This window comes from Psittacula echo (genome assembly GCF_963264785.1).
Source record: "Psittacula echo genome assembly, chromosome: 3".
In the NCBI taxonomy this organism is placed as follows: Eukaryota; Metazoa; Chordata; class Aves; order Psittaciformes; family Psittacidae; genus Psittacula; species Psittacula echo.
In genome coordinates, this window is record NC_137736.1 from 28,801,360 (window position 1) to 28,819,129 (window position 17,770).

General features: G+C 40.1%; 1 protein-coding gene across 2 annotated transcripts in view; it reads right to left on the reverse strand.

Moving 5' to 3' along the window:
- Window positions 1–6,028: 6,028 nt before the first annotated feature.
- The window catches only part of GRIK1 (glutamate ionotropic receptor kainate type subunit 1), a gene marked incomplete at both ends in the record, with an annotated part of 177,704 nt that continues 165,962 nt past the window's right edge, over window positions 6,029–17,770 (reverse strand). For both annotated transcript variants that reach the window (XM_080612276.1, XM_080612275.1), the window contains 2 exons: window positions 6,029–6,184; window positions 15,919–16,169. In XM_080612276.1, coding sequence (XP_080468402.1) covers window positions 6,029–6,184; window positions 15,919–16,169 — 407 coding nt within the window. The remainder of the gene's footprint in view (window positions 6,185–15,918; window positions 16,170–17,770) is intronic.

The window sequence follows — 17,770 nt, forward strand, 5'->3', positions numbered from 1 at the left end:
ATACACAGAAACATTTCTCCTCTGCCAAGAGGCAAGGAGAGGACTAAGGATATTTAGTCTTTACTGAGGATCTGTGGTTTTCACCTTATTCAGTCAGGCTGGAAAACTGGCCTCCATCAAGATGCCAGCTAGTGGGAGGCTACGCTATGCCACCAGCTCTGAACCTGCATGTGAGTCAGGGCTATACATAAAAACTATAAGTGGGTTTTCCGAGTGTGGGTCTCATCTCTAGAGTGGTGTGACTGCTTTTAAAAAGGGAGAGCTTCATGTCTTAACACTAACTATTGCTATGTAACATTTGCACTAACAATAACAGAATTTGGATTTGGGGGAGGTGATGAAAGGCAAACAGGAGAGTGGCTTGAGTCAGAATTCATCAGCAGGCAAAAACATATGCATCTTTATCAATCAATGGGGCTAAAATAAAATTGTGGTCATTTGACAGCTGTATGTGATGTGTCTGAATAGAGGCTGTTCTGATCACTGAGAAATCCTGACTCCTGCAAGCTTGACAGAGAGTAGTTGAGGGACAAGATCAGCAGTCAATAAATACCCCATGGGATTACAGGTTCACTGCAGACCCATGAGATACAGTCCCCTGAGAAAGGCCCAGAAAGGTAGCAAGATGATCCTTGTTTATTCTGCAGTAACTTTTCAATCATGCTGTTGGGCAGGACCCCGAACATAAAGCTTAAACAGTCTCATATGTATATTCCCTCTTTTCCACTGACCCCATCTTCCCCCTTTCTCAAGAAAACTAAGGGATGTTAAATAATCCTTACTAAGCCCGCAGACTGGTGGTGGCTGGCTGTATGTGAAAGATCACCTGACACTAAAAGAAGGCCATTTCTGGGATGAAACACATTAAAGCCATTCAACAGCATCCATCAATATTATATTTCTCTTTTATAAACAATGAGGATGCATGCCTGCTGTTACCAAGATAGAGATATAATGAGAACATTGGCTTTCCTGATGGGTAATCTCTAATCAGGCTTCTCTGTTGCTGCATGCTGCCACACAGGAAAAAAGGCAAAAAAAAAATATTTATTGGGATACAGTGAAAAGGTCACAGTAATCATATCTGCTACTCCATCAGTATGTAAGATTGCCCTATGCTTGTCCCTCCTCCCTCAAGACAAAGTAGCTTTCTCAGTCATGGAGTGAATTTACAAGTAGTATCTGAAGCTGAGGAAAATGTTTCTAGTGACACAGCTTGCTTTGCAGGAGGGAAGGATTTGGTTTTGCTTTAAACACATCTACGTACAGAAAATATGACAAGAAGCATGGCTGTGAATACAGCAGACAGTGGACTGTATGTGCATAGATGTGTGGAGCTGGGACCTGTTCGAGTGGTGTACGAGCAGCCTAGCTGGTGAGCTAAACACATTTGGAGAAGGGTAGAAAAAAGTCAGTGCTCTGAATCAGGACAGCACTTGGCTGAATCCTTAAATGTCAGCAGGATTTAGATGCATCTTTAAGTGTTTTCCTTAGCTAGTTTTAGCTAGCTGAAATATATAATATTCTGTTGAATCAAGGTAAGAGACACCGTGGCCTTAAACTCCCTGCAGGTCTGTAAGTGCTCCAAGCTGTGCTTGGCCAAGGTCAGGGGAGCATGAGGACACCCAAGGAGCCTGGGAAATGATCCCCATTGGGTAGCGGGTCACCACTGTCATGGGGCAGGAGCAAGAGTGGAGAAAAAGGGCCTTTTGAACTCCATAGTCCCATCTTAATCACAGAATCACAGAATCCTGAGGGTTGGAAGGGACCTCAAAAGATCATCTAGTCCAACCCCCCTGCAAGAGCAGGGTAACCTAGAGTACATCACACAGGAACTTGTCCAGCCGGGCCTTGAGTATCTCCAACGTAGGAGACTCCACAACCCCCCTGGGCAACCTGTTCCAGGGCTCTGTCACTCTCACAGTAAAGAAGTTTCTCCTGATGTTCACATGGAACCTCCTATGCTCCAGTTTACACCCATTACCCCTTGTCCTATCACTGGACATCACTGAGAAGAGCCTAGCTCCATCCTCCTGACACTCACCCTTTATATATTTATAAACATTAATGAGGTCACCCCTCAGTCTCCTCTTTTCCAAGCTAAAGAGACCCAGCTCCCTCAGCCTTTCCTCATAAGGGAGATGTTCCACTCCCTTAATCATCTTTGTGGTTCTGTGCTGGACTCTTTCAAGCAATTTATAATCCTTTCTATAGCTTCTTAAAGGACGGCAAACTAGCATGAGAACCACAGGCTTCCAAAGTGGTGCCATACTGCTATTATCCATATACATATGTACACACACATCGTCACTGACAAAGAAAACCTTGGCTGGCGGGGAAAGGTCAGACTGCTAGGATCTCTGAATCACTAAAAATGTAAATGGAAAGAGCAGAGCAATGGATTAGGTTAGGGGTCTGTGGCTGCTTTTAGGTTTTAGGGAACCCACGTTTCATGGGGTAGTTCACACCTCAAATCCACCCAGATTTTACAGCTATTTACCAAGCCGAATTATTAGAACTGGGAGGGAGGGCAAAGCCACACATCATGGTGTGCTGATGTGCCACTACATGAAATCATAGCAGATTAGTTAGCTCCTTTGCAGCAAGTATAGTTCGTCAAGCTGCAACAGGAGTTTAACACAGAAACTTCCTGATATGCCATGACTCTTTCAAGCTAGTAAAAAGGAAAAAAGGAAACAAGAACCAAATATGCTTCATTTATTGTTTTCCCAATGTCACATATTCCTTCCCAGATGGCAAAAAGAGAGCTTCATTTGTTCCCCAGCACCTTTTTATAAGTGGTAGACCACTAATAGTGATGGGAAAGTTGAAATGTAAAAGGTTACCAGACAAAGTATTATCTCTTAGTTTCAGGAAAACATTAGTAGATTTTTAGAAAATTGAACTTGGAATTCTTTAACCTCAAGGTCTAAACCACAGAAGAATATTCCTTAAAAAAAAAAAAAAAAAAAGGCTTGATCATAAATCTTTTATTGCTTTGAACTTACTAATTTAAAACTATCTTAGCTGAAGGCTGTGGATGGCTGAGCAATAGGGTTACACAGACTGAAAAATAATAACCTGCTTTTCAATCATGGTATTAGGATGGTGCTAGGGGTCTAAATAGCCTATTTGTAACCTGGTGATAAATAAATCTACCTCTGGAAGTATGAAAGCATCTCTATGAGCTTTCATGCCTAGCGGCTGGTTTTCTTAATTGCTGTTTATCAGCTCAGCATATCACTGCAGCACATAAGCAGACCAAAAGCAAGCATTGGTGTTAGAGCTTCCTACTGCAGTCACTTTGAAAGAGACCCTTCTTCTTCCTTCATTCCCCAGTAGGGGACTGCTTCAAACCTCTTGAGGGAAACTCCTGGGGATAGACACGGTCCAAAAGAGATGCTGGAAAACAGCAATAATAATTCCTGTCTTCAAAGGAAGGAAAAGAAAAATCCAGTGAGTTTTGGGCTTGCCAGTTTAACTTCAGTTGCCTGGCAGTCACTTGCACAAAATAACTATTTTGTAAGTAATTGGTGGGAAACGAGCAATAGTTAATATGAATCTGTCAAAACCAGGTTTTGTTAATCTGATTAATTACCTTCTTTAACAGCTTAATGGGCCCTCTGGGTGAGAGAAGGGGTCCTTAATAAGCCTTTGACCCCATTTTATGACATTTTCATAAACAAGTAGGGAACAGGCCAGATGACACACTGTACGGTAGCCAAAAGTTCTACTAGTTCTCCCACCAGCTCTCAGATCTCCACTGTCAAAACTGGGGGATCTGCAGGGATCTGTCCACCACCTGGGTCTCCTTTATGAATGGTTTTCAGTGAGTAAGTATGTTAAATTTGCACATATCACCAAGCTTATTCAGGCAGCCAGTGTGGCTGGCAACAACCTGATCTTGAGAAACTGGAGAAAAAGTTTGGTAAAAAAAAAAAAAAAGCCACAAAAATGTGCAATTCTATATGGCGATGACCCTCAACTCACAGTAGAATTGTCATTGCCTGTAACAAGAAGGTAACCCACTCTATCCGATTCAGGCAAGCAGATCTCCTCGCAATGTGTGTGAGCAGCAGTATGGCCTTTGAGACACAAGATGATTTCCTGCTCAACTTACCCTGAGTGGGAAAGGAGAACTAGTTTTGGGCATTGTATTTTGAGAAGGATATAGAGTAATTACAAAGAGGTGGTAATGGCAAGAGGTTTAGAAAACTTGACCCCCATGGAAAGGCTAAATGAACAGGGGTGTCTTCTAGTCTACAGTAATATTGAAATGTATCACTTTGGAAGCAGGGCTTTTATAAGCAATACCATTCACTGCAGATTGACCTTGCTATGCAGTGTGGCGTAAAAGCTCAGAAGAGGCTGCAGGGAGCTATGGCTAAGGTGAAGGTGGAAAAGAGATTTCTCCACTCAAAGGTTTTCACATTACTTCCTCTTTTTGTAGAAGAAATGGCCATGGATACAAAGGAAAGGTAATCAATGGTAAACACTAAGTTCCCTGGGGGAATATAAGAAGGACAATAAAACTTAACAACTCATTGAAGCCACTGGGTAATGAACGTTGCCACAAACTGAAGCAAATACTGTTGATATAACTCGGCTCTCCCAGCTCCATATGCTGTGCAGAAAAGTATCAGTGGCTCCAGTCCTCTGGTTCCTTTTTTCCAGACCTGCCTTAGGATTAGATGTGGTCATAGTGGTGGGATAGCTCTGCACAGACCAGGCCTACATATATATATATATGTATGTATATGTATGTATAACCTGGCATGTAGGAAGGCAGGTGTATGTCTTCCCACCACTGGGTGAAAGGGGCACCCATCTCCTACACTCAACCTTGTCCCTTGAAGTATGGATGTGCCTGCATTTCACCTGATTTCTTTCACAGGCACTGTCAGAGCTAAACAGCTGGCACCAATAAAAGCTCCAGGAACAACAGAATTAATCACAGAGACAACATTGCAATATATATAAATGTGCTTCACCTTGCTAAAATACAAAGGTACAGTTTTTTGGAGGAGGGGTGGGGAGGGGGAATCTGCTGCTGTAATGCATCACTGTTCTTCAGACAGAGGTTTCTTCACAAAAAGGACTTAATTTCTCCTTTACTGTTAAAATATTTTGTTGGTGCTCCCAGCAGCTGCAAGAAAAGGTTCCAATTCCCAAGCATTTTCTGTATTCCTGTCAGTTGTTGTTATCTTTCTGGTCAAGATTTGTTATAAATTGAATATATTTGGCTCTAAATTCTAAGGGATTTTCATTTTGAAGTCAAGAATTGGTTTACTGGTACCAGGAGCTGGAGGATACAGCATGTGATGATATCAGTGTTGGCTTCCCCTGTTCACTGATCGTTACTTATGTGGTTTTTCTTTTTGAACATCTAGAACCTGGAGCCATGGCATTATCTAATAATCATATTTTTAAAGAAATTAAAAAGTGGAAAGATAAGGAAAACCAAGTTTGTCACAGAAAAGAAGCTGAAGAGTATTCCTTACAGTACCAGAGAAAATAAGAGTAACTCATTTTTGGGTACCTTTGCATTTAGTACATTTTTGTAGTCATTATGATTTAATTGTATGAATTTTTACTTTGGTTGTCTGGGTCCTCGTTTCTAAACAACTTTGCTCAGTAGAACAGCAATCTTTTCTTCAAAAGGAAAAAAAAAAAAAAGAGAATTCCACTCCCAGATTATTGGAAAAAAGAACCCTGTCTCATGTTTATTTATTTATTTAGAAAGCACATACAGCAATGCATGGGGAGGGGAAGAGAGATGCAAAATAGGTGAGCATACAAATCCATCTCAAAAGAAATAGTGAGACACTTCCCAGATGATTAGTAGTACATCAGTCTATGTGAGCATTTAAACTGTTGTACCTCTAGATTAAAAAAAGAAACCACAGAGAATTTCTGAAAAACAAGGTAAATGTCTATATTTCAGAAATCCACCACAACCAACTTGTAGGCAGCAATGTTTTTGTTTTGATTTTTGTTCCTGATATTTCCTCAAAGGGGTATCTCTTGCTCATGCTATGGTTTCTTTCCTCAGTGTCCGCCTCTGGTGACAAGTAAGGATACTTGTGAATGAAGATTTCCCCTTAGTTCTCGACCTTTTCTTTAACTTCTTCTGATGCTTGAGTGAAATTCCAAGCTCCTCCATTATCGCATTGAAAGAAAGACACTGGTGGAAGACATAAACGGCATTAAACACTTCTCATTGAAGGCAGAGTTTGACCATATCCTTTGTGCAAATGCTGGCTTTTAGAAGCAAGGGCCTGAGCTCTTACTGGTGGGCTCAGAAAGCTTCTTAGCTAGGTTCTGCCAGCTTGAATAAGCCCATAAAGTATAATACGTGAATCTGTATCAAAGTCATGTTTTTTGCCTAACTTGACTTCCACTGAATTTAATTTAACTTTGGCTTGACTAAAGCCGATTGTGAATGTTTCTGAAATTCTACACAAATGCATTTGCAGTGTTTTGGTGGTTTCATATCATAAAACTTACCCTTTTTCAGTAGGTAAATTTCCTCCTGACCTTAAAAGAAAAATTAGCTTTTTTAAATTACATGTACCTTAGCCACAAAAAAATGGGTATACAAGAGAAAACAAGGAACACAAAATTTGAAGATTTCTTTGTGGTTTAGTTATTTTCCCTTCATGAAATTATCAGACATTCTAAAATATAGAAAAGTCCTCAATCCTCTTCTTTCTTCAGAAAGAATCTTTTTAAAACATTGTGTGTTGAAGAAAGTAGAAAATTACCACAAGAATAAGGTAGCTGAATAATTTAGAAAGAAAGCAGAAATCTTTTTGTTTCCACCTAGCAACATTAACAAAGACATCCTTTAAAATTTACAACTGGAATAATTACGTGTAACACAAAAAACCAAAAAACCCACAAAGAGGTTTTAAGTGGAAGTATCTAGCAATGCAAAACATGTTCCATGCAAATATATATAAATAGGTTATTTATATATAAAATGAAGTAATGGTACCAGTGTGAAACAAAGCTTTAACCTTCTTATCTTCATCAAGTTGAATAAATCCTTCCTACCAAACCCTTTCTAGAAGTGCAGAACCGATCCGCTTTAAAACAACTGGTTAAAGCTACAGTTCTTGTAAAATGGCAGCAACAGCACAATGGTACGGTTCTATGTATCAAAAGCAAATTTCTTTCTAGAGTGATACCAATGCAAGGTAAGTAATATTCAGTTCTCAACCAGTAATAATCCAATAATGACCTCAGTTACACAGGGCTAAAAAAAAGTAAAACCAGATATGATTCAAAAAGAAAAAAACCCAAGCTTTTCTAGTAGCCAGGTATTATAGAGGAATATTTTCAATTGTAAAAGAGTATAAATCAACCATTTGTTTAAGGTAGCAACACACTTCTGCCTCTCCAGTATAAATGTTCCCTATAACATGTGTAACCCTAGTTCTGCAAATGAGCTCAGGGCATCACTGCATCTGTGTGTGTGTATTTTAAATGTGCATGATTTTGCATATGTCATCATGTCTGTTTGCGTGGGTGGCTGCACACAGACTAAGACCACATAGTATCTTAAACCTGTAGTTTAATATGCTCTTTCTCTGAGATGCTTAATTTTTGTTCATCTAAAATTCTTAAGTATACATACTTAAACAACCACTAAATTGTGACATCCTCAAAATGTAATAGACATAGGCCAGGGCAGTGTACTGGGGTTTTTGTTTGGTGTTTTTTCGGGAGGTGTGGCTTTTTTTTTTTTTTGGTGTTTTTTTTTTGTTTTGGTTTTTTGTTGTTGGGTTTTGTTTGTTGGTTTTGGTTTTTTTTTTAAATTCAAATTACTGTCTGGTAATAGCCAGGAATTTTCTGGTGCATTTATCATTTAAATATCCCTTTTGACAATGCAACAAAGGAATTCCAGCACTACTGGAGTTAGAGTCAAAGGTGTCTGCTGCAGGCCCATGCCCTCTGGAAGCAGCAGGTGAAGCAGGTAACATCCTAACACAGGCAGTATTTCTATATAACTTCAGGTTTTTTTAGAGAGTAGCACCACTTATTTACAAACTAATAAAACTGTATGCTCTAAGTGGCTGACTTAGCACGGATAATTTCTCTCTACTATCTTAGTTTCAGTTGAGCTTTCAAAATCTTCTAGTTTCAAGGTACTTAAAACACCTTTGGCATGAGTTTTGTCAACTGAAGCAATGAATTAAATGTAGATTTAAGACCTTGAGCTGATCCTTCAAAGATCTTCCAATGGTTGTGGCGATAACTACGACTCTGACCAATTTTGCACATATTCCTGTGCCTGAGATCCTACCACCTATGAGAAAATCAGTTGGAGGTGGTAAAAAGCATTTAAAAATCTGGAAGGCACAGGGCTTTCTCTGCCCCTCTGCCTTCACACAGAGCTTCAAAAGGTCAAAAAGAGCAATCTGAGATGATACTTCAAGCTTTCAGGGTTAATCATTCAGAGGACAGGTAAAGGTGAACTTTCTTTTGAGCCCCAGAAGCACAGCTCAAAATCCTATTTATCTCCAAGCTCGTGTGTGCAATTAGGAAACTGAACAGATGTTTAAAAACTGGAATTGCCCTGAACTTTTCAAGCAGTAGAAAACTGTGGTAGAGAGTGAATATCAACTCATCCAGAATGCTGTAGGATTTACAGGAAAATCACAGACAAAGAAGACATTCAGTATTGACTCCCAAGACACTCTCTGAACAGCTCCACGTCTGCAGCATCATTACAGTAGCCTTTAAAAAGGGAATGGTGACATTAAAATGCTGTTTAGAAGGGTAATATACTGTCCTTTTAGTCTCATACTCAGCCAGACTGAGTTTCTTTAAAAAGCTGGGGTTTTTTTTGACATGCTGTTAAGTCCGCTTTTGAGGTCTCACGCAGAATGAGAACAGAGCAAGCATAGAGCAATATATTTAACATCAGAGTAATAAGTTTAACATTTTGCTTTTAGTCAGCTTAACTTTCTCATTCTAGCAGTGTCAAAATGCTGCAGGACATGGAACGCGAGGCTAAAAGGAAATGTCATCCTTTAAAAACAGAATAGATTTAGCTCTCCTTGTGATGTTAGACTCTTTATCTTTGCCCTTATGGTCTCTTCAGCAGGCTACAAGAGCTTGGTCATGAAGCTCCCAAATCCTTACATTCCCATACAGACATGATAATTATAAATTCAAAATTTTAAAAATAACATAAGATAGAAACAAGAGGGAGAAAAGAATCTGTAGTCAGGCTTTATCAATCTGCTGTTTTGCTGTTGGGCTACCATTGCAATCAAGAATTTTGAATTGCATTTTACTAACACCCCTCAAAACCAAGCAAATTACAAAAAAACCCCAACAAAATAAACCTAAACCAAAAAACGAACACAAAATCCCAACGAAACCCAGACAAAAAGGAAAAAAAACCCAAACAAAAAAACAAACCACAACACCAAAACAAAAAAAACAAATCACCAAAACAAACCCAGTGCACTGGGTTGGGGAACCGAGAACTATGAAAATCAGAGGACGTGGGCCAGATTTTATTCTCAAGGAACATGTGACCGGTGCAGGCACAGAGGAGGAGGTACAGAAGTTAGGATTTCTCTTTGGCCTCAGAAGGACCCGTAACTGTGAGGGACACTGACATATGTCTTCTGCTGAAAGAAAAGTGATTTGTTTGTGCCTAGTGCACCGAAGGAAAAATATCCAAAACAGTTTCTCCTAGTGAGCAAAGTGCTGTTGCAGCACATTAAGAATCTGTTTGAGTATTCCATCGCTGGTGGTTAATTGCATGAGGAGATCACTAAATTAAGTCTTTTGAACTGTCAGAGCCTATTGAACAGTGATGGTCAAACCAGCATGACAATAATCCATGGATTATTTTAACTCTTTCTCGATTATATAAACTGTTTGTCAGTTTCCTGTCTACCAGAAAAAAAACCCAACCAAAACCCAAACCAACAGTAAAGCTACTTGCTCATCTCTCAAGCCATCTAAAACCAAATACGAATGTTAAGTGAAGGCACAGATGGCCACAGACATGTTTCGAGGTGGGATTATGGCCTGAAAGTGAAAGGGCCCAGGGGCTCCAGCTGATGCTCATTGAACAGGGGGAATTTGCAGACCAGACATCTTCACAAGAAATTCGGTTTTGCAAGAACCTCAGTGAGACAGAGGATTTCTTCCTTCTCTCACTTTTCCTTCTCCTTTGTTTCCAAAGAGCTAACTAAAGAGACGAAGCTTCAACGCTTTGATCTGAGAGAGAGGGCACAAGCACATGATACTGTGGCAGTACTTTGTGAAAATATCCATCTAGTCGCGGGAGGCATTATTGCCGTCCTTGGTCTCGTTCTGTGGTGCAGGTGTGTTGTTAGTATACACCCCTCCTGGGTCTCTGAAATGGTGATCTCAGTGCCTTTGTTCCTCTCATTCTTTTCTTATTTCATCCTTTCTCCCTCATTCCCCTGGCAGCTTTGCCTACTTGGTTTGCAGACTGTTTAATGAGGGCAAGAACTGCCCTAAATAAAGGTAGGCACACTGGCCTCAGACAAACAAACCTTTCAACGGCTTGGGACTTGCTTATTCACAGCCCCTTTGCTTTCAAAGGTAGGTGGCTTCTGTGTATCACATCATATGTCATTTTTTGCATGCACATATTAATTTCATTGTGAGTTCTGACTAAAATGCAGCAACAGCAAAACAAAAAATAATACAAAATGACATAAGGGTATGACTATAGCCACATTTCTCCTCCAGATAGTTCTGGCTATGCTTTACTGGCACTGCAGCAATAGGGCTGATGGAGTCTGTTGTGGCTCATCCATCACAGGCAGTTGCTGGCTCTGTGCTGATTGCATAGCAAGATCCCCATGTTGACACACACCTGAGAAAGGATCTGGATTTATTACTGGGTCCTGGATGCAATTGCAAGGCTGCAAGTTAGGAATATGCAACGGTGACCATCTGTATTTGTGAACAGAGTATTTTTTTGTGGCCAAATTTCAAATTATAGTGGTCATAGAAGCTTACAGTGTTGACAAGTGGAAACCCTTTGACTGCTTTAACACTTCTTCCTGAAGCTTGTTATGTCTATGCAGGAGTCCTCCCAGGTGCCATGCACTTCATGCGAGATGTCATGGGCTGTGCTTTCCTAAAGCCTTGCTGTTAACCTGAAGGCAACTGCCTTTTCCTGGAACCACAGCAAATCTTGCAAGAAATGCCTTTACAAGCACAGACTTATTAGCGCTCTGGTATCATCCTGGCTCAGCTGCTGGCACAGCTGCTATAGAGCAAGTAAGGCTTTTTAATAACTCTTTGTAGCTAGATATGAAGTTCTGATAGGGAAAAGAGGAGCTGCTTTGTAATTCCCACAGGCAAGACAAAGTCTGTGAGGTTGTCGGTAGGGAAAGCTAGACACGGGAAAGCAAGGACTGTTACTAACAATGTGACTGTTTCCTTGACAGATATGAAAATGTTTACCCAAAAAGTGACAGAAAAAATTCTGGATTCTGCATTCATCTAAAAAGTGGTTAGAAAATTTGTTGAAGCTACAACTCGGAGGATTTCTTGCGTAGAGCAATGATGGAGGTAAACACATTAGGAATGTTCTTTCTCCTCTGGGACTTGAGAGAAGCTGAATTTAATTAGTTTTAAGTCTTCTACTGGGAAACTGCAAAAAAAGTGCTTTCTTAAATCAGATATACAAGAAGATGTAATTCAGGTCTTTGCTGGTAAGAAGGCTCATTTTATGAAGAACCAAAGCTTTCAAGGCCCTATTCAAACAAGTTAAAATGCCATTTTGAGCAAGACAATTTCCTGCAGTGTCTGGAGTGGAGCATAAACACTCATGTACACAAATGAGCACTGGCAGAAAAGAAGTGGTATAGCCTAGTTCTGAGCAACACATCTTTGAGACAAAAAATACTTAAGCCTGCTGCCAGCAAAAATAATGCTGACCAAAATTGTGACACGGATAGAAGAAAACCACATGTTACTGTATGCTCTGGCTTTTCTTAGGAGCCAGGTATGAAAGAAACAATTCAAGAGGGGAACAGAGCTTTGCCACAACACTCGATCGCTGTGGCGACTGAGTGTGAAGGCATCCACTTGAACAGGTTTTCTAATTGCAGTAGAGTGCAGAAATAGCCCCTCAATAAAACAGATCATTAACTTGTTTGATGAGGAGGAACTGCACTGGGCAAAAAAACCATAAAGTAGGTGTGAGGAGTGGGAAATGAATTAGTGAATCTGGTGGTAAGCTGCGATATAATGAGTGATACAGATATAAAAAGCAATAAGGTTTTGGAAACATGGTTGTTTGCCATGGTTCATGACACCCTACGAGCTGGCATTTATATACGTTTTGTGTAACTCAGATTGTCATGTAGTTTTAGTGGCAAAAACATATTGTCTCCTGCCTTGGCAGTCTCTCTAGGCTAGCTGAGGATCAGAGGAAATCAAACGGTTATCTTTTAAGGGTATAAAATGCATCCAGTACCAACTTCCTACACAAAAGTTTCCTTGTGTGTTTCAATATGCAGAGCAATTCCTAGGCTTTCCTATTCGATATAAATCAATATCCTAGTTTTGCCATAAAGGAGACTTCTAAGTTGCAAAACCTTACAGTAGTGAACATCATGAATTGCTCAAGCCAAATCAACGGAGTAATCCTGTGAAAGGTACATACTGGGGGTGCCTGAGGGTGCTTTTGTTGAATACATTCTTAAATGTTAATGGTTACATGGCATAAAATTTAATTGATGTATATGATTTTGTGCTATGATAGTTACTTGGAGGCATTGGCTAATGAATTTTAAATGGACAAATTAAACTTCATTAAATATTGACACTGGGAATAAGATATGCCAGCTAAAAATCTCTGGCTGCTTATAACAGGGGTTCAGAAAGTTAATGGAGCCCTGCAGGTTGTTTTCTGAGGTTTATAAAGAATTGCCTGGCACGCATGCTGAATGCCTTGTCAGAGGGCGAGAAAATATTTCTCCATCCTTTTAGTAATGTGACTGCCATTGGTTTACTTAGGTTTGGTAGGAGATGAAAGGGAGGTAAATAATTTCTCTTACCTGGAAAAGGTGAATTACTCCATGAAATGACACGATGATAATTGTACATAGAGACTCTGATAATTCTTAAAATCTACTACACTCTATTGCACTCACTCTTTGCTGTAGGTGTAATTATTTTCTGTGATATGCATTTAAACTGCCCAAATTTCCAGGACTTTGACAATTTGTGTTAGATAAGATTATCTCCTGCTGAAGCAAGAGGCACTTTGAAGTCATTAACTATGTGTTGGTGAGTACAACCTTTGCCATTATGTGAACGGTTTAATGTTTTCCGTCAGACACACCTTTATTCTTTCCTGACTATACAGTGTGAATTGAGGGCTGTGTTCGAATCCCTCGCTCCTCTCGGATTAACTTGCCACAGTCTAACTCCGTAGATAAGGTGGTGCCAGAGGTGGAGTTGGATGGATGGGTTTGCTTACACTGTAGTCCATAAAAGAAACAAAAGGCCTTGCATGCAAGAAAAGAAAAATGGAGAAAATAAATAAATGAAAGACGTAAAATTAAAAACAAACATAAGAATGAGATTCAAAGTCTATTTAAGTCAAAAGGGATTCTATTTGTGGAAACAGAAAAGTCATAGATTGCACTTGACTCCTGCTTTGGATCAGCTTAGTGATAATAGACACTATATAGCATTTCCCATCTAAGCTTCTTATTTCACCAAAATAAAAATAAAATGAACTGAGAGAAATCAGAAAGTAACACTGGAATCTCTGGTTTTCTACTTTCTGTAAAATTACTTTTGGAAAAGAAGTATGATGTTATCACATTAGCTCACTTAAAGATTTTGATTATTAAGAGGCTGCCTATATACAATAAGCAATACATTGCTGTGCAACAATACCAGTTTCAGAAATGGTGTATGTATGAATGTATGTATGTATCCCTGAGTACAATGTTATTCATCCAACATATTGCTAAGTAAATTAACATTCCCTCATGATATAAAGCTTTAGGCCTACTGTAATTATAACTTCAGGACTTTCCCAGACTCCTGAATAGTTTCCAGGATATTCTGCACCTCTTAGCATTTATACTAAACATTTTAATTAGCTGCAACTGTCCTCCAAGACATGTTTGAAAGAAAGATCTCCTGAGACATGAATGAAACAAAGATACAGATACATTCTTTATGCATTTTGTGCTAAAACTCTCCTATGGGGTTAAAACACTAAACAGAAAACTGAAAAATGTGTAAAATAGAGTCATCCTTTATCTTCGACTTATTCCAAAACAGGGACACTGTGATTAATATGGCCTGCAAAATTGCTCCGCATGAGCTGTGTCTGTTGTTTGTAGACAGTGCCATTGCATGTAACAAAGGCTTGCTCAGGCACGCTTGGAGATGTCTTCATGGTCAGGAGCTGCCCTTTCCTGCAGGATACTGTGAGGACCAAGTCCACTGACATTGGCATTAGGCATCATAGACCCGAAATAACAGCAAGAGATGTCTGGAAAATGAAGATGCATGGGAAGATTCGTCTCACTTCCCTTCAGCTGTCTGAACAGCAGGCATGTAGTCTTAGCCTACAGTGATCTGTTACTGGAAGCAAGGAGATACAGGTGATTTATCCTATCCAAAATCAGATGTTACTCTCTCGAGGCCCTCAGCCCTGGCTGCTTGTTTTTGCTCAAGTGTCAATCCCTCTCACATCCCAGGACTGCTATATGCAGTGTAAACTGCACCCCTGAGACCATGTTCAGAATGTTCCCCTTTTTCTCCCACTCATTCAGCTGCCTTTGTTAAGGTTATTTGCTTCAACTTTAATTTCTGGCATTTATGTCATCAGTCTTGCAGGATTATACCTTGGATGAAGAGGATGAATTCCCCAAGGAAAACCTCCTGTCTTTACGATCTAAAAGTGCAAACTGAGCTTGAAAAAGTCACTTTGAAGTAGATGTCTTGTGTCTAGAAGCCTGAAGTTAGGTTTTATGAGCCTGCCTCTTGGTGACTGCACTTACAGTGCAACATGACCCTCGTCCCTACAATAAGTCCTGTTGAAGTGAAGAGGATCAGGGCAGCGAAAGCAGTCAGGCCAAACAGGGCCACATCAGGGTCCAGGACATAGCCAGAACCAAACCAGCACCAGGGAAGGCAGCCAGAGTAAGAGGGCTGGCAGACAACTTCAAGAACAGACTTGTGCCGTGTTTCTTTTACAGTGGCTGGTGGTTCAGTAAATGGGTGTTTACAATCTATTTTAATGATTGATTATATCTCACAAACAGCTGTAACAGTCAAGGCAAGATTTATACACAGCATTTCCCCTGTTTTCCCTCTGCCCTTTTAAATTGCTCCTTATACTTCAGTGGATCTATAAGCAGAATTCCTTTGGCTCCATGATTTTACTTTACTGTGGTAACCATCAACTTTTAGTAGGTCTCCCTGCATTGCAATGCATGGTTCAGCATAGTGTGTAAATTCCTGGCTGTGAAAAAGATGCTTTGTAGAGCAAGAGAAAAACTACACTTGGGGGTTTGCAAGTACACTCTTGTTGTTACTCAAAGGGTTGATGCTAATGCCATATGAGAAAAAAAAATCCAGTTGTTTTTTATTCCCTTCCAATGTAATTTATACTTTTAAGTCTTAAAGATCAAGCAGAAAATGTTTGAGAAATTAATTGCTCTTGTTCTGCACTGCCATACTAAGCAGCACTAATTGGACTGTGGGTGAGGTATGTCCCTGTTCTTATTCATCAATTATTTATCCTTAGTGTGAGAAACCATGGTGAGAGTTCAGCAATACAAAATCTGCGCTCCAGCAGAGATATATAATGCAGTCACCTCCACATCCACAAAGCTCAGTCTCCCAGAAACATAAGCAAGCTGGGAATGGATGACTCACCTGCTCAATATCGCTGTTTTTCCTTGATTTATATATAAATTCGCCAATGGCTACAAACACTGAAAGAACAAGCCCTGCAGCGAGCACTATGAAGATGCCTCCAATATTCTCCACCCCAAGAGCACTGGCTTCTTTGCTGTCCTCCTCGGGGCAGCCGTTGCCTCGCCACCACTTTTCCTTCATCATGTGCAGCTTTCCCTCCTCCTGGAGCTGGAGGATGGCAATGGTGATCTTGTCTCTGTAAGGAGACCCTGCAAAATGAGAGCAAGACTTGTCAGTGCTGGCTGCAGCAAAGTGAAGTCAGGAAAGGAGCAAGCTGCTGCTATATGAAGCAAAAGTGCTCTCTTATCACAAGATTGATTATTCCAGCTAGAAGTTGGGTTTTCTTCAGCTGGAAGGGGGAAGAGGATTATCTGTTGGTGTCTGCCCTGGGGACTGGAAAGCAGAAGGCTCCTTTGGTGCGGTTATTTGAGAATTTATTATAATTTCTAGGCTCTCCTACTGAGGTTTATTTAAGCCTTGGCTGTAGGTTTTCTTGCTAAGTAATTCCTCCATATCATGTTTGAATATTGCTTTGAGCATCCTTTGAGACTTTCCACTTTGCATCTCTTCTATTTACTTCAACATCTGTTTATTTTTCCTACTGCATGTAAAATGAGTAGCTGTCTAAGAAAAGCCCACAGTCAGATACATTGTGTTCTCATTTATACCTGCATTAGCCCACAATTCCAGCTACCTAACAGCCTATAAGAACAATGGGCGGCCAAGTCTCCTTTTCCATGACTTGCAACAATGTTGGCACTGCAAGCTGAAAATAGAAACTATTTTATGCTTTTCTTTTCCAGGCCAATAGTGTTGATGGGCCTGTACTGTATCTGGCAAGTAGCTGGGTCACGTTGGGTGGTTCAATCTGTTCAGGTTTGCCTCTCACACTCTGCTCTGGCTCTCCATCTTCCAAAATCTCTGCCCTCTGTAAATCCCTTCAGCCAACTTGTGCTGCTGCAGGAGCACAAGTCTGTCACTCCAAAAAGGGACAAAGCAGAGGTTTGCCCCTCACCTGGCTTTAGGAGTAGCACATAGTTAAAGGAAATAGCTACTGATTATCTTATATTGCCAGAAACTGAAGTTATGAACAAGAACAGCAGCAATCCTGATAGTAATTAGAATAGACAAGTGGAAATTGGTTTTGGCACTGTGAGAGAGACTTGTCTTTATGTGGCAAGCATTTTACAATAGCAAGCAGGAGAGCGTTACAAGAAAGGCTGTTTGACTCTAAAGACATGTGTGTACCTTCAGATCCTAACATGTTGGACTTCCTACAGTTGGAAGCATTTAGAGTCTGGACTGAAATAGTGTTACCAGCCATTTGTTCGTGTAGCTAACTACCATCTATCCTTTTCTCTCCTTTATCACATTAATAACACTGTTTTCTTAAACAGTAATTTTACCAAAAGTCACATTTTTCTGCAAATTGAAGCAGTTGAAATCCTCAATCTAATCAAGGTAAACAAACTGTTAAGGCAGAACATGTGCCAGAATTTGAGTGATAGCACAACACATATAGACTTAAGAAAAATCTCACTAGTCACCACTTTTGTGTCTTTATGCTAAATAGCCTTCGAAACCTGGCCTCACAGCTTCAGTTTTCTTTCTCATATTGCCATGCAGGACATTATTAAAAATAATTGTACCATGAATACAAATCTCTTTCTCTGCTTTCCATTTCCTCTAGCCCACAACATTGTCTGAGGAGAATCAGCTTGAAAAACATTGCAGTTCTTTGTTTTGTTGTGCCAACACTCAGCTATTTTTCAGTGTCTCTCAACTGCCAGCACTAGGACATGCTGTGACC